The sequence below is a fragment of the Carassius gibelio genome, chromosome A5, assembly GCF_023724105.1.
Source record: "Carassius gibelio isolate Cgi1373 ecotype wild population from Czech Republic chromosome A5, carGib1.2-hapl.c, whole genome shotgun sequence".
NCBI classification, from domain to species: Eukaryota; Metazoa; Chordata; class Actinopteri; order Cypriniformes; family Cyprinidae; genus Carassius; species Carassius gibelio.
In genome coordinates this window covers 29,430,524-29,454,952 of record NC_068375.1, presented here as the reverse complement: position 1 = coordinate 29,454,952, position 24,429 = coordinate 29,430,524, and the positions used below count along the sequence as shown (strand labels likewise).

Below are 24,429 nucleotides of genomic sequence, written 5' to 3'. Positions count from 1 at the left end.
TTTGCATCCATAAAGTTTTCTTTATTTTATTTTTTTATCCCACAAAGAAATGTCTACAAAAGCCATAAAATATAGAATTTGACAAAAATCACTTAATTCCTTCGCTAAGTATGTACAACATGGAGGAGACACTTTAGGTCTCGATTAATCAGTACTTTTACATGTCCATTTCACAATGTTTGCACATCAAGCTCAAGCCACCCCGAATCATACAAATACAAGCACACATATTCAGTCCATTAAACAAAGTGCTATTCACACTTCACTTATATACTCCAACTCACATATACAGTACATACACACACACACACACAATCACACTGTTGGCAAATTAACAGAACCCCCCTCCCCCCTCCCATGCTACATGTGCTGTACTTGTATTGTGGACATGTGCTAAAGTTCTGTCAGTCAGAGCCTGTTCTCCATGAACAAGTTGGTTGTCTGAATATTCACACTTGCATCTGAAATCCACTTTTTGATTGCTTCTCAAGTAAACAACTTATACAGTAAAGCATCTGCCTCATATGCCATTCAGCTTCACTTCACACTAGCTATGGCACTTGAAAAAAAAATTGTTTACATATTTATTACATAAAAAGATTCTGCACACTAAGTACAGTCTTAAGGGTTTTGGTAACAGATGCTACCTGTTTTGCCGGGGTTTTTTTTTTTTAAATTTCTTTTCATCCAGGGAGACAAACAAATTCTGATTCATAAATTAACAAAAATATTTGTTAATTTATATAACTGAAATGTGTAACGTTAGTATGCATCAGTAGTGTTGTAGGAACTTCAGTAATAGCCTGGTAACGTAGGCTTAGGCCTACCACTCAAATCCACATACAAACATGTTTCCTTCCTTTTAAGCATATGAATAGTATTTGCCAAGTTGATATATTCATATTAGATTAGCGGAATACAGTATAAGGGACTTTAATCAACAAATCTGTAAGGGCTGAAACATACTTAAAAAACGCATGCACAGACGCAAGCACTTAGTCGACGCATTCCAACGTGAGCTCGTGCGTTGGTCTAGCGGCGATAACAAACCTCAAGAGGGCGATAAAGCTACATTCAGATGTCTGTGACATTAAACCAGATGTTATCATTAAGGTAAGTTTTTATAAACAGTCGTTAACTAACTGTTGCTCCAAAATAATAGCATTGGACTACAAAGAAAGAGCAGACCGTAATAGAAAAAGCGCAGCTATTAGTGAAGTCGACCTTTCGTCCGCGTTCACGTATTTGCGTAGAGTATGTTCTGACTTTTAATGCCCTTACATAACTTTATTCCTACATAGTAAGAAATAGTTTGTTCTTGCGTCTGTGTGTGCGAACAGAATGAACAGGGTTTGTTTTGTTCCGTCAACACCAACCCAGAAACATTCAGAGTAAAACGAGCCCGAGCCCACCTCCATCCCCCTCCCCACTGCCCACCCACTCTCCATCAGCATCACATAAAACAAAACACAAAAGCCCAGAGGTTTCATTATTATGAACCAGCATGCAAGAGTAACTGAACATCGATAGGCTAATAATAATATCATTATAATAAAATAAAAATAATCTTAGAATGCAAAGATCACTGTAGTAAATGCTTCCAGTTATTGCTACAGTACCTAACAGTGTTGAACTTCTCAAGTAGATACAAATTCCTCTCATCCCCTAATACAGAAAAAAAACCTTCATAAGTTTAAAATGATTTCTGACTGAATCCATTTTCTTTAATGAGCATAGAAATAGAGAGCAGCTTAGTTATGCTCTGTATAAATAATCTAACTTACATAAAATCCATTTAATTTTAGGAGATGCTTAATAATTACAACATTTTAATTTGGAGCACAGGCACCGTTGCTAGTATGCTGCTGCACATTGATATTTACAGAGAGAAAAAGAGCTTTTTTCTGGGACGTGCAACAAGCGATGCAGTGTGGTGAGGCCTGATTCGCAGTCAAGCTTGTTTCACCTCTCAACAATGGGCATACGCTTTATACACACACACATACACACCAAAGCCTTGTCTGGGTAGGTTTTGTATGTGAAGAAACCCCTGTGATTGTATTTTTTTCCCCTAAAAACATCCATATTTTTTTTTTTTTAAATAGTACTCTTTTTTTATTTATTATTGAAAACATTAAAAGAGAAGTCCCTGAGATGGGCGGCAAAAAAAATTGCACCCAGAAATGATTGTCTTGAACAGGAAACTGAATGAATTGGAAACATTCCCTAAAGTTGGGCTGAGAGCATTTGGTTCAGTAGGAGGACTTGAACAGGTAGTATGATTGCTTCTCAGCAGACTTCATTTGTGCAAGTATTTAATACCAAAACCATCTGTAGTTATTAATCCTTCATTGTTTAGTGATTTCAAGTGCATTTCACAATATTAATGCATCAAGACATATTAAAATGACCCACATATGAGTCAACTCCTAGCTTGTATGCTTATTTTTTCCTTCATAAGAAACTGACATATGGCTTTACATCCTGTGAGTACAGGTCAAGAGAAGGGGAAAAGCACTCACAGTATCTCCACCTGGTGGTATGAGATAGTACTTTATAAGATTTACCTTGGATTTAAAAGGGTCCAAACCCAAACTTCCCTTGTAGAACTCCTAGTTTTCCTACAGTAGTTGCATGTTGTGGTTCAATACTGCAGTGTGAGTAGTCAAACATGATTGTCATTTACCACTTGCATTCAGATTTTACAAAGTCAGTGGATTTAAGCAAGTTAAGTATGCTCAGCAATTCTGAATTACAGGAAACTCTGAGGATGACTGGTAATGTTGTTGTATTTAAAAATGCTTTGCTAAAATAGTTTCTTAACCAGCTAAATTCCAAGACAATCACCTAACCAGAACTATAATCCTTTTTTTATTCCCAAATGTAGCAATTTTGTGTTAACAAAGTAAATAAATAAATAAAACAATAAATACATAAATAAAACATGAAAAATAGATATTTCCATTTACCCACTAGCATCTTATTTTATAGAGGAATTCATATTTGATTGTCATCTTTCAGGATTAGTTCAAAATTATGATAAAACAAATTCCAATGGAATTTTGAAAGGATTAAAAAAAAAAAAATCCAAATAAGTTCCAAAAGTTCCAAATGATCGCTTAAAACCCTTGACTGTTTTTTTTTTTTTTAATCATTTTTTGGAGTTGACTGATTCATTTTAAGTGACTTCAGATATTCATCATGAATTATAATAAATATCAAAATAAGTTGATGTTTGAAATAAGGATTAGTGCTTTACATTAAGCATGAGGTTAAGAATACCCCAGCCTGACCTGGGCATGTTTGACATATTAGACATTATTGCTAAAGTCAGAGAATCTTCTATGAATTTGTAGAAAAGAGATGAGTTTGACTTCAGTGATATCAGTGACAGTAAACACATCCTGACAGCTGCAGCTCCACTACACTAGTGCTGTATTAGTTTGGCAGTGTGGCAGTAAAAAACAGCATTTTGAGGCATTTAGAGCAAACAGGATAATAGATCTGAAGCAGTTCTGAGGGCTTCCCATGAAGTCACATTTGACCGGATTGTTTTTCAGCAGTTACAGAAACTGTTATTGCAGCTATGACTGACGAGATGTTAATCGGCCATACAATTTTTGTAAAATATATATCTCTATACTTTTTGTATGGAAAAGTATCCATTATCAATTATTTTTCCACTTCAAAAATCCTTTCTTGTAGGATTAGTGTGGTGGTGCTGTTTATACATATCTACATAGCCCAGACAAGGCTTTTAAACGTGACCAAACAAAGTTAGTCCCCCGTTAACCTTATACCAGTTCAACATCACATATTCTGTACAGGTAAAACTACAAAACAAATACGAAAAATTACATCGACAAGGTAAGGGCCTTTTAGACCACTGTTGTTTTTAAATTATGACTAAAATATTAACAGAACAAGATTTAATACTGGAGTACCACTTTGTACTAGAGAAATTACTACATAATAATTTTTGAATGCACTCCCCACCTTCTCATTTCAATATAACAATATTTTATATATAAAAAAAAGAAATCGAGAGAGAGAGAGAGAGAGAGAGAGAGAGAAGTCAAACTAATTAACTTACCCAATTTAAAGACAGCTAAATTGTCTTAAAGTCTGTACATTTCTGGTCAAATGGAAGGCGCCTTTTGCTGCTGGCGCATATATATACATTCTTATGACTGTACCGGTGAAATTGAGTTGGATTTTTGAAGTGCAGGACATTCCTAGAGTTAGTTTTTACTGTTGTTGCAGCAAAATCTGCGGATGCTGCGACACGGTTTTCATCCTCCGGGACACTTCCAGTTGCTGAAGACTTTGTGAAGAATGCGTGTGAACATGTGCGGTCATTTGGGCATGATGCCAGCTGCGTCAGGATTGAAAAGCTCCTTATAGAGGGGAGGGAATAGCATGTTAACCGTCTCTGGGTGGAGCTGCTGGAAGGCCTGAAGCTCCTCTGTGTGGAGAGTGCAGAGAGCCGACAGCGTGGGGATCCGGCTAATCAGCTGCAGAAGGAGGTACAGAGGAATAAGGGCAATCTATTCGAGTTATATCAGTCATGTGATCAATTCCTGTTTGAACTATGTCATGGTCCTACCTTGGCTAGCGCGTCCTCATCCAGATGATTCTTTTGCATGATGTGCTGCAGGGCAAAGTAGATTTTCTCTTGTAGCTTCTGCACTTTTCTGGGCTCCATTAACCATGGCCGTTCTAGAAATGCAAGAGAATCATCTCGTACAGTAACATCTGCTGGTGTGAAAGCACTACTGTAATAATGAGAATTCTGCTATAATGTGTAGGACTAAGTGATATTCAATAAACATACTAAATGTTGCTTTGGCCACATTAATATTCAATGAACACATCATTATGTTTCAACAAAGATACTGGACAGGCTTGAAGTGAGGCCTGACCTGTAGAAATGAGCACTGCAGCGGAAAACAGGGCGATCTCCTCTTCCGTTAGCTGCAGTGAACACAGACTCTTGGCAAAGTCAAACACTGCACTGACCAGGTCGTCACAGCCTGCAGGAGGGAAATATTTCAAATTAGATGCTTAAATGATTACTAATAGTTTACAATTAATGCAGTTTTATAACCATGATGTTCAGCTATTTTTATGTACATTTGGTAAATGTATGATAAATGAGTGAGAATTGGAAGTAGTTGTACCTAGAGCTTTAAATATCTGCATGCCTCCATATTTTCCCTCGAACAGAACCGTGTTGTTCAGAGGGTTGAATGCCCGGCACATTCTGACCAGCACTACTTCTAGACAACCTGAGTATGTGAGAAAAGTGTTGGGTAGGTCAATGGTAATCAGCGTACAGTAGCAATATGGTATGTACATGTACAGTTGGTCATTCTGATTCATAGTGTGTATTCACGGAAGAGTTTAGCAGAGGCTGTCCCTCACCTGATTTCAGCAGTAATATCTGGTCATTCTGGCAAAGCTCCATGAAGCCAGTGATGCGCTTTGCAAACTCTACCACATACTGAATAGCATGAGTTATCTGCATAGCGCACTGCTGCCACAACACGTCCCGTGTCTGAAACACACACACACACACACACATACAGACCTCATGGATAAGATTGTCATCTGTAACTTCTTCAGGATAAATTATTTCATGCTTCTGGGAAACTTTTTTTCCTCTGTTAATAATTGCAGTAAAAGTAAATTTTTTGATGCATTGAAATTGATATTTGAATAAATATCATTGTATCATTGCTGATAACTGTTATTGTCTAATCATGTCCCAAAAATATATAAATATATATATATTATAAGAAGTGTCTTATGCTCATCGAGGCTGTAATAAAATAATTTAAAATAACTGTTTTATATTTTAATATATTTTAAAATGAACTTTATTCCTGAGGTGTAAAAGCAGAATTTTCAGAAGCCAATAGATTTCTTAGATTTCAACAGATTATTGATCCTACAGGAATCATTCTAATATGCTGATTTGGTGCTCAGTAAATATTTCTTCTTTTTGTAAGTGTATCAATGAAAACGGATAAAAAAAAATTCTCAAGATTCTTTGATGAAGAGAAAGTTAAAAATAACCTTTTTTTTGTCTATTTAATTCCCTGACTTAAATGTAGACCTTTCTCTTTGTAGAGTACACTTTGACTCTTTAATTTACTTTTAAAAGTAATGATTGCAATTCTCAATACTCATGAAAAATCGCAACAAAAAAGGCAGAATTTTTAGTTTCCCATTTATGAAACATCCTGACGGAGCACACAGAATACTGAAAATGTGATATCAGCAAATTGCTTTTGTGGGCTCTGCAATTCTCTCCCTGTATAGCGAATCTTCATAGGCACTATATCAAAGGGCTTCTCGGTAATTACCCATAATCCATTTGACACAAGGAAATGAAGAGGGCTTGTAGTACATCTGACACCCTCCCCTATTGTGCTTTGAGTGTTCGTTTGCTAAATCCGTTAGCTCTCTGCCTTTCTCTTTTTCTCTATATCAGTGCAAATGCTGGATAGGATCAGCTCCAGGGGGCTGAGATACTCTAATGAACTCTGATCTCAAGCGTGTAATCTGAATATGAAGAGGGAACGAAGTACGAGCGAAGTGGAGCTAAAGGGTGAGAGATGAGAGAGTCAGCACCAGGTGTAAAAGCATGTAAATGAATGTACGACTGAGAAGCTGGCATTGTGAAAGAGATTCAGGGACAGCGGAAGTGTTTAAGCCTGTAAACCGAGCTCTTTGCTCATTGAGGGAGTGACCTCACACCTTGCTTTGGTACATCTTGACCTCTTCATAGGAGTGCGTCTGCCAGGCTAGCTGCTGAAGCTCCTCTGCGGTGTACTGACACGTCTCCAGGTGGGACTTTATGATGTTCTGTGCAATTCGGTCTGGTATAGAGAAAAACATAAGTTGTGAAGACAGGAAATAACTGCAGTTGAGTTTTAAATGCAGTGCAATGCAAGGGAAATCAAATATAGGACCACTATTTTTTGCAACCAAAGTGAATGTGTTTGATAGAAAGCATTTTAAACATACATACATGAACCATGAACTTGAAGACCTAATTCCATACCTAATTCCCCCATGGACACTCCAGGTGCTAGCTGGCTGTCTTGATAGGAGCCGTAGGTGAAAAGGTTGGGAACAGGGGTGAGATCATATATTGGTTCCTGTTTGATCTGCTTCATTCCAGTTATGTCCAGTCCAGACTGATCTGGACTGGCCTGTGTGGAGTCCATGCCGTAGTAGCCCCCGTGAGCGCCATTCGGCTGGCCCTTGGGCATGTCTATGACGTGACCATTGGCGTACGTCCCTCCAATCTCGTGGTTGAGGGTGCTGAGACCGTTGGTGAGGCTGGAGGAGTAAACACGGGCAATGGCCTCCGCTTCGCCTGTCTGTTGCTGCCGCTGCTCCTGCAGCCTCTGCTGGTGTTTCTGAACCTCTGCGTACAAAGAGTCCCTCTGCTTCTTGGACATGCGGCCAAATTTAACAGCTGATACGGAGGAGGGCGAATGAAAATGAATGAGACTAGTGCAGGTTAAAAGTCATCAATAAGATCAATCCAGCTTGACAACAAGCAGCTGATTACTATGTTTGTTTGTAAGAAAGAATATGATATCACTTACCATCCCGGGACATGCCCAGAGCCAGGCACTTCTGGAGCCGACAGTGCTGGCAGCGGTTGCGGTTCGTTCGGTCAATCAGGCAGTTGCGCTGACGGGGACAGGAGTAGGATGCATTGTTCTGTTGACTGCGCCTGAAGAAACCCTACAGTGGGCACAACAACAGAACATTTAGTTAAGTTGCTTGCAGAAAAAGTATACACTCTCAAAAAAAAAAAAAAAGAGGTACAAAATTGTCACTAGGGTGGCACCCCTAATTAATAAACTTTAGGTATTAATATGTACATTTAAAGTAGAAATAGAGAGCCGCTGTCCAACCCTAAAACCCAAATCAAACACACACACACACACACACACACACAACTGAACAAGCTAATCAATGTTTTCAGGATTACTAAGTCAATAGGAGGATTATATATTTTTTTCTTTTAAGGGTTGGAGCTGAACTCTGCAGGACAGCAGCTCTCTAGGACTGAACTTGCCTACCCCAGGTCTAGAATAAAAAGAGTATATAAATGAAAAAAATATATGAATACAATTTATCATTAATCATCCATTCTCTGAAATTAAGTATTACTGTTGAACAGTAAAACTGCATAAGATAAGTTTATCTTGTTTTAAGAATGCTTACATAGTTTCCTTGCAAGAAAAAATAAATAAAGATTTTTTTTTTCATGGATGGCTGGAATACCTGTATGATGACTAACAAATGCACAGAAGAAAAGGCACATCTTTCACTGACCTTACAGCCTTCACATGTGATAACTCCATAGTGGATGCCTGATGACTTATCTCCACAGATTTTGCATGGTATGACTTCAATTTGGGCTGAAAACAGACAGAAATAAACAAAAATACAGTTATATAACCATATGCTTTTGTTTGCTTGATAAAGACTGTGGCGTGCACATCAGGGCTTCTCTCAGGTGACACAATGACCATTTTGATTCTAAGAGTGACTTCACTTTTAGAATGGATGAGATGTACCCTTCCTTTAAATTTGTGTCAAGACACTTTGACATTTTGTAATCTGTGGGTCTTTGAGGACAAGGAAACATAAGGCCAGCTGCGAGATGTGAGTCAAAGTCCAAACCCCTTGCTGTATTTCTTTCAGGTCCACCAGAATGGGATCTCACCTGTGCTTTTGACAAAACTTCTGCTTCCATTAATCATTTTAAGCATTATGCTTGAGAGATTTCCTTGATGAAAACAACCTTGCACAAGTATAAGGCAAAGGCAGGAGCAAGCTACACTCTGAATTACGTAACCAGAATATGGCAAGTTGTTTAATGAGGAAACAAATACAAATTCATGGGTGTGAGACTCAGCTCCAACCTTCCCCTTCACTTGCACATGTAACTAACTCGGAAATGCAAAAGAAAAGATAAAAGGAGACAGAAAACATTTGTGAGAGAGAAAGAGAGTAAGGGAGAGGAAGACAGAGAGAGAAACCCATCTCCCTGCTGAGACTGCATACTCACAATAAAGAGATTAGCCACCCAATCTAATCCTAACTTATTTCTACACATGCTTGTTCCCCTGCTCTCAACTGGCTTATCTGATGCAGCAATTCTCAATTAATCTTTCCTCACTCAAACGCAAATTCACATCTGCCTATAATGACATAGTCCAAGCAGCTCGCTAATGAAACAAATACAAATGCAACAGCAGTCTCAGATGCAATTCCTATATAGTTTAGAAGTAGAGCCAACTGCTTAGTTCAATGAGTTCAATGCAATGTCCCTCACTAACTAACAAAATAACTTGCCAAAAATGTCATATAATGTCTAATGAGCTAAGATATGAGCTAAGATTTAACAGCAATATTAGTTTACACACATTTTTCTTTAGATTAAATAACAGCTTTGACTCAAGATAACCAAAACAGTTCAATTCTTTCATAAAAAATGTTTTTGACAATAATTTTATATTTGAGTGTATTTCCATCTCTGCACAGTTTACATGAAACTGAATTAAAGAATAAGATAATACATAAAAACTAATACAATCAAGCGTTAAATGAATGTTTGTAAAAAATAATTTACTAAATGTATAAAGCACAAATGCTATTTTTTGTTACCTGCCAAATTCATTATTAAGAGCAGTTTGCTTTAGATAAAAGAGACAAATGAAATGTTACTGTACTTGCTTGAATGTGAAGTGAACGTTTTTAACTGCAAAACAAACTAAGACCCCTTTAAATTTTAAAATGTTGTCTTACCTACAATATCTGTCTTCATTTTCAGACAGAAGCACTGCAGATGCAAACGCACACCTGACTCGAGACGGCAGTATGAAGCTCAGAGGTTTGGAAGTGTGAGTGCATCTCTGGTTATGAGCGTGTGTTTGTGTCTGTGTGTGAGTGTGTGCGCTGCTAATCTGACTGTGAGAATATCAACTCAGAGAGGCTGACTAGTGTATATATTATATGCTGACAAGTGTGTATCTTGTTTTAATACTTTGTATACGTGTACACATTTTATGAATTATATGTGAATATGTGATTTTGTGCAATTTGTGCAATATGTATTAATATATGAAAAGTTAAACACAGATATAATGCACATAATGTAATGGGATTAACACACACACACACATATACATTAATTAGTGCTGCTTGGTTAAGCTGTGGCTAGTCTGGGCTGTAGTTCTTCCAGTCTCAATCTAGCGCACACTAGACTTAAGCCACAGTGTCTGTGGGTTTGGTGGTTATGGGGGTGGGTGTTTGCCCCCAATGACCCTCAGTAACAGGGACCACAAACAAGGTTGTTTCTATGGCAATGTCACCTTGAACTGAATCCCCTGTATGAAATGTGAAGCAGTATTGGCAACTGTAGCTGAAAAAAATACTAGGAAGAAAATGTTAGTGCCCTATCATACACCTGGCATAATGTGGCGCCATTCATGACGCAAGTGTTTTTTTTTTTTGCTAGTTTCAGCCTGACGCAGTTATCATTTTCACGTCCCGTTGTTTAAAATACCAAATGCATTTGTGCACCTATGGGTGTGCTGGTCTGAAAACAAGGTGTGCTCAGGTGCATTGTTGGTGCATAGCTATATCGAGTTAACTGAAATAGACTGCTCCTTTGATCAACTGAAAAATTATCAAAAGTGGATTCGGACATGTCCTAAGGGCACTCGCGCAATATGCTTAAGACAAGCCACTTGTCCAAATACCCTTGTGGAAAACACTTATCATGTTGTAAAAATGCCAGTGTTTACAAAGCTTTAATTGTATTTTCAATCTTTTGCATTTTAAAATCAACTTCTCAATGTTTGTGCAGTAGTCCCTAAAACAGATGACACAATTTAATGTTGTGGTGATAAAACGAGTTGCAGGTGTTTTATTTATAAATAATTATCACCACTACTCATCTGCACCAATAAAATGTGCAACTCTTTGTTTTGCTACCAAATTATATGTAAAATATAATTATTATTAATATTTGACATACTTTGTACATCGGAAAGGTTTCCGTGACCTCTTGCGAGATCTTGGTAAAAAGTCTCATGATTTATTTCCATAACATGATGCATGATGGGATACACTAAGCCACAAATACCACACCGGAGCGGTATTCAATATGGATTTAGTGTGCATTAAGAGCACTGCTCTTCTTTGTTTTTAATACCTGGGACAGTCTTGTGCACTTACTGTCACACACACATTTTTGTTTTGAGGATGAACGAAGGTCTTACAGGTTTGGAACAACACTAGGGTGAGTAATTCTTTAGAATTGTAATTTAAATTATGCAGCCATAGACGAATGGTGGGAAATTATACAACAACTACAAAAAAAATACCACAGTAAATGTAATTGAGGATTTTTTACACATTTCAGTGTCTTGTTGTCAAATTGAATTACAAAATTTGACTATTTTTAATAACATACAGATAGATTAAAAGAACTATTAATTATTCTGTAATACACAGCATTTCATCTTGAGGCACTAATATTATCATCTGCGTGGACCCAGTAAAACGTGAAAATATAAATTCAAAAAGAAAAACTAGCACACCCTGTCCTTGCTTTTAAGGTCACATAATACAGAGTGGTGGTTTCAGCAGTGTAAAATGCCCTGTTACTTAAATCTTCAGGCTTTGTGTGTGGTAACGGGGACTGTGAGTTCTTCATGATTGGCCTCAGACTCTGAAAACTGGACCAGTTCCTCTCATGACCCACTTTGACCAGTGCCAGAGCCAAACTGGGTCAAACAAGCATTGAGACCTGAACCTGTTGTGAACACATTCATACAAAAGACGGTTTTGTAAATAACTCTGTTAACCTTAAACTGCACATAACAGGCATTAAGTTATGTATAGCCTTTTAAAAGCAGGGCGCCGGATCACTAGGCCATGGCAGTATTGACCATCGATAAAATATGCCATGCTGCACGTGTTTATGTTGTGTTAGAATGAGTTTAGCTACTATCAAGCCAAAATTTGAATCTATGAATGTATTACAGATGAAAGTTGAGAAATATTCAGTCTATGTGTGTTGAAATGGTTTGTGGGTTGAGTATGAGTGTGTTTTGGTCTGAATGGTTATATTGGATGTGTCTGTTTGTGTGAGAATGGCCACAGGGCTTGTGTGTGTAGACCTGTCATATGAAATAAGGAGACGTCCGTGTCTGTGTCACTGTTGCCAGGACTACCACAGCCTCCCTGGGGTTTGTGGGTAGGAGGCCTGTATAGTCTGCCTGTCAGAGCAATCATCCACACCACCATGACATTCCAACAGGACATGATGTCATCGCCATCCCTACCAATACAACGACGCTGTACATTTGTCATTGCTATCTGTACGATCTGACTTCCTTAAGGGATTAAAAACCTAAAAGGACAAGATGAAATATGTAAATAGAAAAACCTAGAGGGATGTTAGTGACGGATTTGACTACCTCTTTAGATTTGTAACATCTTAGTGTTGCTAAAACCATTATAGATTTGCCAATTAGTTTTTCTGTTTAACTGCCCCAAGACGTGTGCATCTATCAAAAAGCTTCAGTGCAGAACCAAGGAATCCGAATTAGTGTACACATTACACATTCATAAACAATGCTATTATTGAGCAAAAACAAGCATGGTTGTTCTCGCAGGCTCCTTGCCCCTGTCCGCTGTTACGCATAAGGTTTAGGCCTATCAGAGGGTTACGTAAGTGAGGGAGTGCAGTGCTGGCGATTCCGTGGTTAAGAGGAGCTCAGCCCTGCAGGCTTAGCTGAGGACAGACTGGAGTAGCGGAATACTGCGCATGCTAGTCTCACAGTTAGCAACAACAGCTTAGCACACACAAGTTACTAAGTGCATAAATAATGTTCATACTGCACAGATGAGAGAGAGAGTGTGTTATTTAAGGAAAAATTTACCCAATGAAAGTTCTGCCATTATTTACTCACCCTCATTACCATTATAATTTTCTCATATATACATAAGTAAAAAAAAAAAAAAAAAAAAAAAAAAAAACGCAAATCAAACACCTCATTGCTGTTGCCTGTCCGTGCATCTCTCAGAAATCAGAGCTTGGCAAGAGTAATAATACATCATACACATTCAATTATTTGTTTATATTTAAAAGGCAATGATTTTAAACTAAGGCTATGATATGATACGAATGAATAGAATAAGCACTGCATGCTCACCAATCAAACAGCCCAGACTCTCAAAAACCAAACCAGTTCTCTCTTAAGATTAGGATAATAATCAACAAGCTTACATGTTTGTGGTTGTTACAGATACAAATACTGACAGTTACATGAAAAAATGAAATATGTAGTGTCATAATTATAAAGCTTTGACAATTAATGTAATTGTTGCATTTGGCTATGAATTAATAAGCGTTTATTGAAAATAACTATTGTATTTTCATTTACAGTAGCATGAACCACGAGTAGTTGAGTAACTCGAGTATTTTTTAAATAAGAAATCGACTGGCCGAAATCAGTAGTCGTGCAATATGCAATATGCCTAATGTAAATTGGCATCCCTATATTCAAGAACTCTTAAGGACTCTTAAGAATATGAGGTAGCACTTTAAGTCCTGTTCCTCATGTACATGCTATGTACTTATCAGTCTACTCAAAAATCAGTCTTTACTCATAGGTAATTTCCTGTTTTTACAATAATTTTGCATGGTTTCAGCATACAAATCATACAGAGCATTTTTAATGATATTTTGGTGCTTTTTTTGTAATTGTGGAGCTTGACAACCTTATTTACTTTCATTATCCAGAGAAGAGTAGCCAGGAAATGTCCAACAGAAGAAAATAAGTCATATGGGCTTGTAACAACAATTAGGGTGAGTAAATAATGATGGAATATAATTTTGAATTAATTGTTTTATTTGGAATTCATTTGTTTTCCATTGTGAGTGAGTGAAGAGCCAGCCAGACAGACACAGACACACACACACTTGGATTTTATAATTGATTCCTAATGATATGAAGCTCTTTTCTGTCCCAGGAGTAGTTCCCTCTCTCTCTAAATAGTTCTTTAATTAGCTTCATTAAAGTGGATATGCACCCCTGCAACTTAATTTATTATAACACTTGCTCACCCGTACACTCTGGAGAACACCAATAAATATTTGCTGTCGATACCAGCTGTCTGGGTGACAGATGTGTACCAACACAGCCCACGATGCAATCATTTTGTAATTCATAATTTAAATGATAATCCCATCACTTGTGCTTTCTCCAGAAAATGTGATGGATATATCACTTCAGAGTAATGCACCAACAGCTTCCTTCTGATTTCTGTCTGTGTGTGTTCCTTATTTTTGTGTATTAGTTTAAGATGATGATGATGATGATACTTGGCAGTTGCCTCAATGATACCCACAAACCTTGTTTGCAGCATTCCTTCAGGTGAATGTACTGATAGTGTCACCCTCTTTTAATTTTAGCCTGCAGATGGAAGGCCATTTGAAGTCTTTGTTGTAAATCTTGCCTGTATGCATATGATAAGATGTTGTTTTGTCATCTGGCATCTGGCCCAATGATATTCCAAAGCCTTGTTGGGATATGCTAAACAGTGATACTAATACATTGTGTAGGTGGGAGATTATCTTCAGCACTCACTCTTGTGAGCATGTTGACAATCCATGTTTCTTTAATACAGACAAACATTAAAGGATGCAATCATACTCATAATGCTTCAGACTGTCCATCCCAGACAAATGTGCATGTGTTTTTGAAGGTCTAGGAGTGAGCTGGGGTGAGAAGGTTGTGTAATGGCAGCTCGTCAACATTAGGTGGCACATTGTCCAGATTGACAGTGGCTTAAGGGGTAGTGGTTGCAGAGGGGCAGCCTGTGACAGCATGTGGTGTTCATCCATGTTTTACATAATTTCCTTCAGGGAAGGACTCTGAGATGAAGGCCCTGGGCACTTACTAAACAGCTTTCCCTGCTAAGAAAATAATTAGGACAATTCCACAGGGAAATCCACTTTTATTCCACCTTCTCAACACTCAGTGCTTTAAAATATTTAGATGTATGTATATGATCACCTGCATTATCTTTACGTAAAAATAATCTTCAAATCTTCAAGTTTCCAAGAGACCAGCTTCTGTACATGCAGCCTAACAGGCAAACTATTAAAATCCGTATGAAACTCCTACAGCATAACTCATCTTCTGGACAGTCTTTTGGCTCATTGATATAATCCTTGACATTAAATCCTTAGCATTTGGGTTCTAGTAAATCACGTAAATGAGCTAATTATTAGAATATATTGTTTTGAAGTTCAGATTTGCTTAATGATCCATGCTCAGAAAAAAGAATAAGACCCTGTTATTCTGTTGCCTTTACTGTCCTAGCACATCTTTTTAGCACATTGACGTTTATTAAAATGAATGCATGTTTATAGACTAACATAGTAAATGGGTTCTGTGGTACATTTCAGGTCATTTTGGTGAAGTCATCCATGCCACATACTGGTGCTGTAGACCTTTTTAGTCTTCTGTGTTTAACTTTTTGCTTTCTATGCGAGTCTAATTTGATCACCAACCTTCAGATACATATTTGACAACCTCTTTTATCTTATGTCAAAAAAATACAATTGCATTATAAGTATATATACCTTTACCCCACTTTACCCCACACATGTTATTATAGTTAACAGAAACTAAAATGTTTTTTTTATAAAACCATAAAAAATACATTTCTGTTACTTGAAATAAAATAAACATTGAACTAAGATATACATATATATATATAAAAACTTAGTAACACTTTAATAACACTATTAACTTATTAGCATGCCTATGATTAACATACTGTCTGCTTATTAAAGCAAGGCAATGTTTCCTTTTTTTAGTTTGGACACACACACACACACACACACACACACACACAGATATATATATATATATATATATATATATATATATATATATATATATATATATATATATATATATATATATATATGTACAGTATATATAAATTATATGGCAAAAACACAAAACAAAAATAGTAAAACTATAACTACAGTTACAATGAAAACTAAAAGTATAAAAATTATAGAAAATTAAATACTAATAAATCCAATAATAGTATCTCAATTATGCTAAAATAATATTAACATCGGCTGTCTATGCATCTCTATACATTTGTGAATGAAAGCGTAGACTATCAGAAAGTGCTCCCTACTGTAAGTGCCACAGTTTGCTGGGATTTGATCTCTAGTGCAGAATATGTATGTGTTGATGAAGCTGCAGGCATTTCCCCATTGGCTTGTCATCAGCTGTGCTAGACTCAGGCATCTTTGATCTGAGATGTGATTGGCTGCCTCGGTGAGGCTACAGAAGGGGACACACTGGCACACATCCGAAGTATATAAAACAACATACATCTCAAATTACAGAACACTATGCTACAGTACATAACATGTGTGTTCAACCAGTCACTGTATACTGCAATACTGAAGCTCATTATTTTTAACATATTTGTTCAAGAGAAATTATTAGGAAAATATACCAATAAAACATATTAAAACATAAAACATAAGTTTTTTTTAATGTTTTTAATTATCTTATCCTCAGGAAGGCTGATGCATTTATTTGATCAAAATCAAACAAACAAACAAAACAATAGTATTGTGAAGTATTATTATAATATATATATTTTCTATTTTAATATCTTTTAAATGTACTGTACTTTAAAAGATGAATTTTTCAGCAGCCATTTCTACTAGCCTTCAGTGTCATATGATCCTTTAGAAATCACTTTTATATGCTGAAGGGCATACTTTTTTATCTGAAGTTTTTTATATTTCTGTGTTTCCTTGGTAGACATCAGGAAAGTTAAGGCAAACTATTTTTTTATTCAATTAATTAATTAATTTGTTTATAGCTTTAATAAATTTTACACTTTAACATCAATGACATAAATACAATTTTGAATTAGTGACTGTACAAAAATTCAGCTTAATTTAACTTTTTCCGTCATTTCTTTTTTTTTTTTTATCTCACCTTCCAATAAACATGAAAGAACCAAGGAACCAACTTGTACACAGGCCCTTAAACATTATGAAAAAAAATATACATTTACTTAATATTTAAATTCTGATTCTTTCTTATACATTGTGTGTAAACATGGATAAAAACTGTCTTACCAGTATTTTAAATACTGTCTAATTTTTCATATTAGCATACTTTGGGGGCAATTTGTAATACAGAAAAAAATTCAAATGATGCAATAACTTGGCAAAGCTTCACAGCAAAATCTCACATTTTATCGGAATATTATTTTGTTTTTAGCCTATTTGCCTGTTGTGTCTTCCTAAGATGTGAAAAACACATGCACTAATACAGTGAGAAACAGCAGAACCCCTAATAGCAGACAACACGGAGACTCCCATTACCACCCATGATTTTATCACTGTCAGTGTGAATCTGTGAAAATTCACAAAGCTGAACTAGTGGAACCCAGAAAAAAAAGAAACACAAATAAGAAACTGTGTTAAAGTCAGTTCTGATACTATGGGTGTAACCATTTACTGGTCACAAAAGGACTCGCACTCCATCAGTCTGACCTTCATGACCTGCCCGCTCTCCACCAATACAACCTCGTTGACCTCATCAACCCTTGACCTTTCAGTGACTGTGTGTATTTCTGCGTGTGCAAAGCTGGATTAACTAAATTCAAGAGTTTTCAATAAGATAAGCAATCAGCAAGACATGACACAAAGTGCCTTATTACAGTCTCAGACAATATATTTTAACCAACTGGTTGTTTGTATGCATAGTAATCATATTGCATCTTAAAACATATTTTGACAAGTGTTTATAGGTGGTTTCTAGTTGAAACTTACAGTATACTGGAGCACTCGTAGAGCGAGGTGTGAACTCTTAAAGTGGGTTAGTAAGTCACTCAGCCTAAGGGAGGCATAGCCGTGTCAAATCTGGGTGTTTGGACAGTGTCCTCTCTCACTCTTTCCTTTTCAGAATGACATAATCCTACATGATTGGTCAAAGGAAGTATATAAGGATGCACGCTGTAATGCTGAAGGAAGAGGTTATTAAATTGAATCTATTAGAAAGCATACACTGTGAAAACTGCTTTGTTGGGTAATTTAAAAAAATGCTTCATGAGGTATTTTTAAATTAAAAGATGTTATTCACAAATAGCAAAATTGATATGCTCTTTCAAATTATGGTTAATTACATAAATCAAATGCTATAATATATTTAAAAAAATATCTGTACTGATATGTTTATTGGTTTGGGACATAACTTTTTTATATATATATATTACATGGCATGGAAACATCTGGTGCTTTCAGAAGTTAAATATAGATTTATATTTATAGTTATAAATTGGCCTGATATTCATCAAAATGCCTGTTCCCTAAATGTGTATATATCATAGTGTGTGTGTGTGTTCTGCATGCCTCTTTACAGCTTTCCTCTCAGGACGGGATGGTAATAGCTCGCCTCAGGGCACAATTTAATTCCATGTAACGAGGTCCTTCCCCAAAGTGGCCCCAGGAGCCCCTCTCTGAAAGAAGCAAATTGATCACAATCTAAAGGCCTCTCTTCACCTGAGAGCGCAGTGAATCTCTCTCTCCGTCTCGTTCATCTGCCTTGATCACTCCATCTCAGTATCCTTATCTGTCTTGCTCTTCATTTAAATATCTTTTAAGGGCCTCTGTTTCAAAAGCTTGCACAAATAGTACTTCTGTTACACATCTCTTTGTTTAACATTTCCTCTCAATGCCATTCCTAATGTAATTTTCCTAGAGGATTCCTTAAAACAGATCACACACATTAGCATGCTTCACAAATCTGGTTCAAATAATCTGTTGTGTAAGAGCGTGTATGTAGTCAGGAGGAGAACTGCGAAGGTGCAATGGATCTGAGCTAATGAGATTTCAGTGTATATAAACATTGAGGTTTAAAAGTCACTGAATCCGACTTTTGGACAAAACTAGCATGATTTTAAAAACTTTACAGACAAAAATGACCATGTTCATCATGGCACATCATTGTCAGGTTTGAGAATGGTTTCTTGAGAATGGTGATGTCAGCTCCCAAGACCCCTCCTGCACCATATTAAAAGCCCCAGGTACCATTTTCCAAAGCGCACATTACTGAATGAATGGACAGCTATTGAAGGGTGAGACCAGTCAAAAAGAACTAATAAATCTGACACGCAGCAAAGCAGAGAAAACATGCAGTAATGCCACTGCTGCAATACCACAGAGAGAAAAATGCAATATGAAATGGAAATGTTTAGCCTTTCAGTTCAGGCTCTCTCAGTGCTCCTCTCTCATGCACACACAACCATCTCAAGCAAGAGCTCAGCAAACAGATGACATACTCTACTCCACACATTCCCAGCCGATACTCAAGATCTGTTCACAAAAACACTACAGGGGACAAAAGCTGACACGCTCACATGCAGAAAGAGATGTCAAGACATCTGGTTGATGTTATGTGGTCAGCTAGAAGGTAATTTCAAATGTCAGTATGCATCCAGAATTTATTATTTCAAGTGTAAAGGCCTGTAAAACTGAGTTTAGAATAAAGAAGGCAACATACTAAATGTATTAGGATTGTGCTGGCTGTGCAACTTTGTTTCTGCCGCACTTTAGGGGATTACATCTCTTGGTTTTCTTTGAGTAATCTCTCACAGGTTACGTAAGTACAAACCTTTAGTCAGCAAAGTAAAAAGAAAAAGAAAAAAACTAGCAGCTACTACAAAAAAACTGACCAGATGATATTAGTACCAATACAAACCTAGGCTTCAAATTGAAATATCGGATAAACCCTGCCTTGCAATTTCATGGTTATATTTATATGAAGACTTTATTGTCTTTTTTAAAATTTCATTTAACACACCAGATGTAGCCGTATAACAGCTGGTTATTGGTAGTTTTAACTATAGTTTTTGTTGGCCTACTGCCTGGTTAGAGACTCCTTATCCATATCTGCGATGTGGTCATGTGTATGGTGTCGAACAAACAATGCTGTGTTTATTGATACGTCCATGAACTTCGATATAAAAAACACACTTGTTTGAACAAAAAACAAAACTTTAGTAAGCAATATATTTACACACATACATTGATGGGACAAAAGATTTGTCAAAAGGATCCTGTACGTTACACAGCTATAATATATGTAAACACGGTTTACAGTTTACAGTAGGAATAAAGCTCATGGTGGAGCAGGCCATGGATATTGATCGTACGCAACATCAGGCTGGTCGATGGAGAGATGGCCTCTCACTCTGGAAGCCAACGTTAAAGCTAAAAGCTATTGGCATTGGGAGTTCATGCGTAACTGTCTCTCTTTGTGTCTGTGGCTCAGAGTTTCAGGGGTGCAGCAAGGACTAAAATGAGCATGGACAAAGCAATGCAACTCAGAGGCATTTTTGGAAATTATGGCCAGATATGAAGTAAACACGGGCCAGGTATGTTTCTTTGCTGTTCTTTAAAGACAAACAACTAAAAAAGCAATCAAGACATGTGTTGTGTTGTACATGTGTGTGCGTACAAATGCAGTTTGAATGTGATCTGCGTGTGACAGAGTTGTGGGAAAACTAACACCAGCCCTGAAGCAGCTCTGCGCACTGTAATGGAGAAGAAAAGGTTTGGAGCAGATGCAGAGCTAGAGTTACTAGATTGGGTACCACAGTCCATCAGATATATGCATTGGAAGACACTGCATATCACTCTCTCATCAATTAAGCAACCTGATGTTTTGACTAATAGTGCACATGTGTACACAAAATACACCCTAAAACACACAAACAACTAGTGCACTAGATGTTAGGTACCAAAAACACCTTTTGTATCATATTCTACCTCGTATAAAAATATTTCTGTACAATGGATATTTAATTAAAAGATTTTTCTCGTTATATCAGCTAAAATGTTTCTCTGTTGTTGAACCGCACAAAATTAAGCGTAATTATAAAAAACAAAAATGATGATAATAATTAGGTAAACAAATTAAAACAAATAATAACAATTGTTTCCGTCCTGTCACTGACATTTAAAAGAGGTAGACAGTAATCTAGTCTAAAAATGTATTATCTAGTTCTCTAAAAATAAACTTTATTTCTAAAAAAAGATGCCCATGCAAACATCAAAAGCAATTGGACATTTTACAAGCTTCTATGTAGATTGCATATTTCACTGTTGTTTGCAAATATGAGGCCCATGCTATAGGCTGATGTCAGTGTCGGAGAGTCGGGCTCGGTGAGAGGCCCCTGATACTAATTCATTCTGACACGGCCCTTTGGGGCACAGAAAGAGAAGCAGAGAGGTGCTCTGGGGGCATGTACAGGTTGTGACACAGAGATGGAGAACTGAGTTTTTGGTGTTTCAGGGCACGCGCACTAAACGTATTTCTTTGCAAAGAAGAAGCGAAAAAAAGCTGCCTAGAACCTTACAGATTATAGATACTTGTAAAAAAAAGTCTACAAATATATATATATATATATATATATATATATATATATATATATATATATATATATATATATATATATATATATATGTATATACAGCACACAATGCATGTGCATGGTATTACATGAAACAACACATTCTATATATATCAGAATGTGTTGTTTCGTATAATGCCATGCACGTGCATTATGTGCTGTATTTGTTTAAATATAACCAAAAAAGAAGATTGGTTACAATATAGACTTCATGTATTTAAACCAATCAGTTGTCTATCAGAAAAATGTTTTAATTAGCAGTTTTTTTTTTTTTGGTCTAATTATCTAATTATAGATGCAAGAAAGACCTGGCCATGAACTGTAAATGTTGTACATGAACACGATTTTATACATTCTTACTTTTTTAGAAAAGGCAGGCTTATATATATATTTCAAAATATCATCCAAAATCTAAAATAGGAATTAAAATAACTTTGAAGTATTTCAGTAAATAAGACAGAGCATGATTAGTATGCTGCACTTCAAACCAACCACGACCTGTCCTTTTTACACTTTATTATTGAAATATTTATGCATTTTATTATTATTTTTTTTTTTAACAGAAAGTATCCAAACAAATCGTCATTTAATTACAGTTGTAACTGCAATGAGTCCGAAAAGCACGCAGTGCTCCACGCGTGTGTGAACTCGTCTCGCGCGGACAGTGCTGCTGCACTTCGACGCTTTCAGCGCGCAGCGGCGCCTGACTGACGGAAATGGGTCAGTAGAACGCACGACACCAACTCCACTTTACCCACGCCGTGGTGGTCTGCTTTAGAACACTTATCACTAAAATCACTAAAAAAAATAACACGAATAAGTTTTGATGCAGCGAGTTTCCCTGCTAATCTGTAAACCTGTGACAGTGTAGAAAGAAGCTGCCACTACTCACACGCACATAGGCTAAATGCAAATAAAAGCCCAAGACTAATACATAATCGGGCATTTACCGTGCTAAAATCTTCATAGCCTAAAAATAAATAAAATGTAATCTCTAGGAAAGTTGGAATGAAGTTGTCTCAGATTAACTAAGGAAGTCGCGTGCACTCCATCAACAACAGACTCTACAGGTCTAAAATATTTTTTTTTAATGAATAAACAGCTGACCAAAAAACAGAGTGTTTAGAAATTAATTTACACGTTAATCTGACAGATTTCTGTATCATAGACCGCATACGAACCCCTTCAGGTCTGTATGACTTTATGAAACAGACAGCACCATGGATGATGGACAAACTGTGCGAACAGAACTCTGGGAAGAGAATAAAAAGACACTCTACTCTTCATTATTCAAATGAGCTGTCACAAAGAGTTGTATTCCTACCTCGCATAGTGGTGGTAAGTCGCTCCCGAACGCGTCAGGCATGAAGAAACATAAACCAGAGTAAAAATAAATAAAAAAATCCTCGGTGGTGAGGTTTGGTCTCGTCAAAGTGGTAGACTACTGTGCAAAACCATTCCGGAGGTGCGTGAAGCAGTGATCGGACTCTTCAGTTGTGCGGTAAGGCCAGCATGCGGGTTTTCACATGACATCTGCGAGCGCATATACCCAACGGAGGTTTTCACTGCCTCCGTGAGCGCACGGGAGAGCGCACAGCAGGCGCACGGGAGCCCGGATTGGACTGACACTTTTCGCTCCGCCCTCTTTCTAGCGTCTTCAGCGGCATAAGCAGAGACGGACACTGTGTGGTCTGCGCGAGCGCTACGCGGACCATGAGTTCAGACACAGATAATTTTATTAATTAAAACCTTCTTATCGTACTTATCACCTTATAAGCCTTTTTGTTTATCTTTAATAGATTGCTTTTACAATTAGGCTATATAATTATTATTAGTAGTAGTAGTAGTAGACGCAATCATTATAGTTTTATGGTAATTATAGTTGCACTTCATGGTTGATCATGAGGTAGCAAAGATGTGTGGATAATTTTTTCAAGTTTATGGATTATAGTTTCAAACAAACTTTCAAAGTCTGTATGGCAAAATAAGGCTATATAAAACACAACTTTATCAACTTTAAATCAAAATTTATATTTTATAATTTCAAAATTTTACTAGAGACTCTCTCTCCCTGTGTCACAGAAAGTAAAAAAAAAAAATGTATATATATTTATATATATTAAATTGCATATGGTTTCATATTTCTATACATTTGGCTGATGAACAAATAATCTATAGCCATGAATTTAAACAGCAAATAGGAGTGTGTGAAATTGCCCACTGCATGTGTCTGTATGGGGGGAGGTGGAGACAGAGACTGAGCTACAGACCCATCCATGGAAAGGCAGAGACTAACTGCCCAGAGCGCATCACCACTGACCTACATTTACCCCCCACCTCACCACCCTTTTATTTTCCATTTCCCCTGTATGAACAAACTCATAATTGTGATGTAATGACAAAAAGCAAGCATGACAATAAAGCCAGACCAGTCCATTTGAGATTGTAAGGCACTGTCTTGGAGAGACAGCACTTTTGTTGAACAAAAAGCTTTTTCTGGCTATTCAGGAAAGGCCTGAGTGTTGCAATAAGTTATACATGTAACCTGTGAAGTGGAATAGATAGGTTATAGTGTGTTTAACCTTTATGAATCAATATGCAATATTTAGCAATATTTTTATTTTACAAAGTTGATCATAAACATAATTAAAAGTCTTTCTGCCTTACAATCAGAATTTGAACCAAACAGATAAAACAAATTTCAGGGCTGCAGAATTATCCAAAGATGAATGCTGCCATATGGTGCCTGAAAACTAGTTAAATTAAAAGTAAACATATTTGGCACTGTAAAAAGGTTTAAGAAAGAGCTTGTTGTGCAAAGTGTGTATTCTCTTTTATTCTCTGCATCGGTATACT

The 24,429-nt window shown here is 36.8% G+C and overlaps 1 protein-coding gene across 2 annotated transcripts; it reads right to left on the bottom strand.

Annotated features, from left to right (window-relative positions):
- LOC128010758 (nuclear receptor ROR-beta-like) lies at positions 1-23,153 on the bottom strand. Of its 2 annotated transcripts, none has more exons than XM_052593039.1 (10): positions 22,898-23,153; positions 8,362-8,447; positions 7,623-7,764; positions 7,070-7,489; positions 6,763-6,884; positions 5,425-5,557; positions 5,181-5,288; positions 4,923-5,033; positions 4,607-4,719; positions 1-4,514 (listed from the first exon to the last, which is right to left on the bottom strand). In XM_052593039.1, the coding sequence occupies exons 1-10, from the start codon at positions 22,902-22,904 to the stop codon at positions 4,356-4,358; spliced, it is 1,401 nt and encodes a 466-aa protein (XP_052448999.1). In that variant the 5' UTR covers positions 22,905-23,153; the 3' UTR covers positions 1-4,355. The 2 variants fall into 2 exon arrangements, with proteins under 2 accessions (XP_052448999.1, XP_052448998.1); XM_052593038.1 differs by lacking the exon at positions 22,898-23,153 and adding an exon at positions 9,841-9,940.
- Between the last annotated feature and the right edge of the window lie 1,276 nt (positions 23,154-24,429).

What these genes read in the sequence shown, in the direction of transcription:
- LOC128010758 (XM_052593038.1), bottom strand. An exon ending in TCACATGTGAAGGCTGTAAG is followed by an intron (nt 7,765 to 8,361) that starts GTCAGTGAAAGA and finishes TGCCCACTGTAG; the next exon opens with GGTTTCTTCAGGCGCAGTCA. An exon ending in TGCAGTGCTCATTTCTACAG is followed by an intron (nt 4,720 to 4,922) that starts GTCAGGCCTCAC and finishes TTGCATTTCTAG; the next exon opens with AACGGCCATGGTTAATGGAG.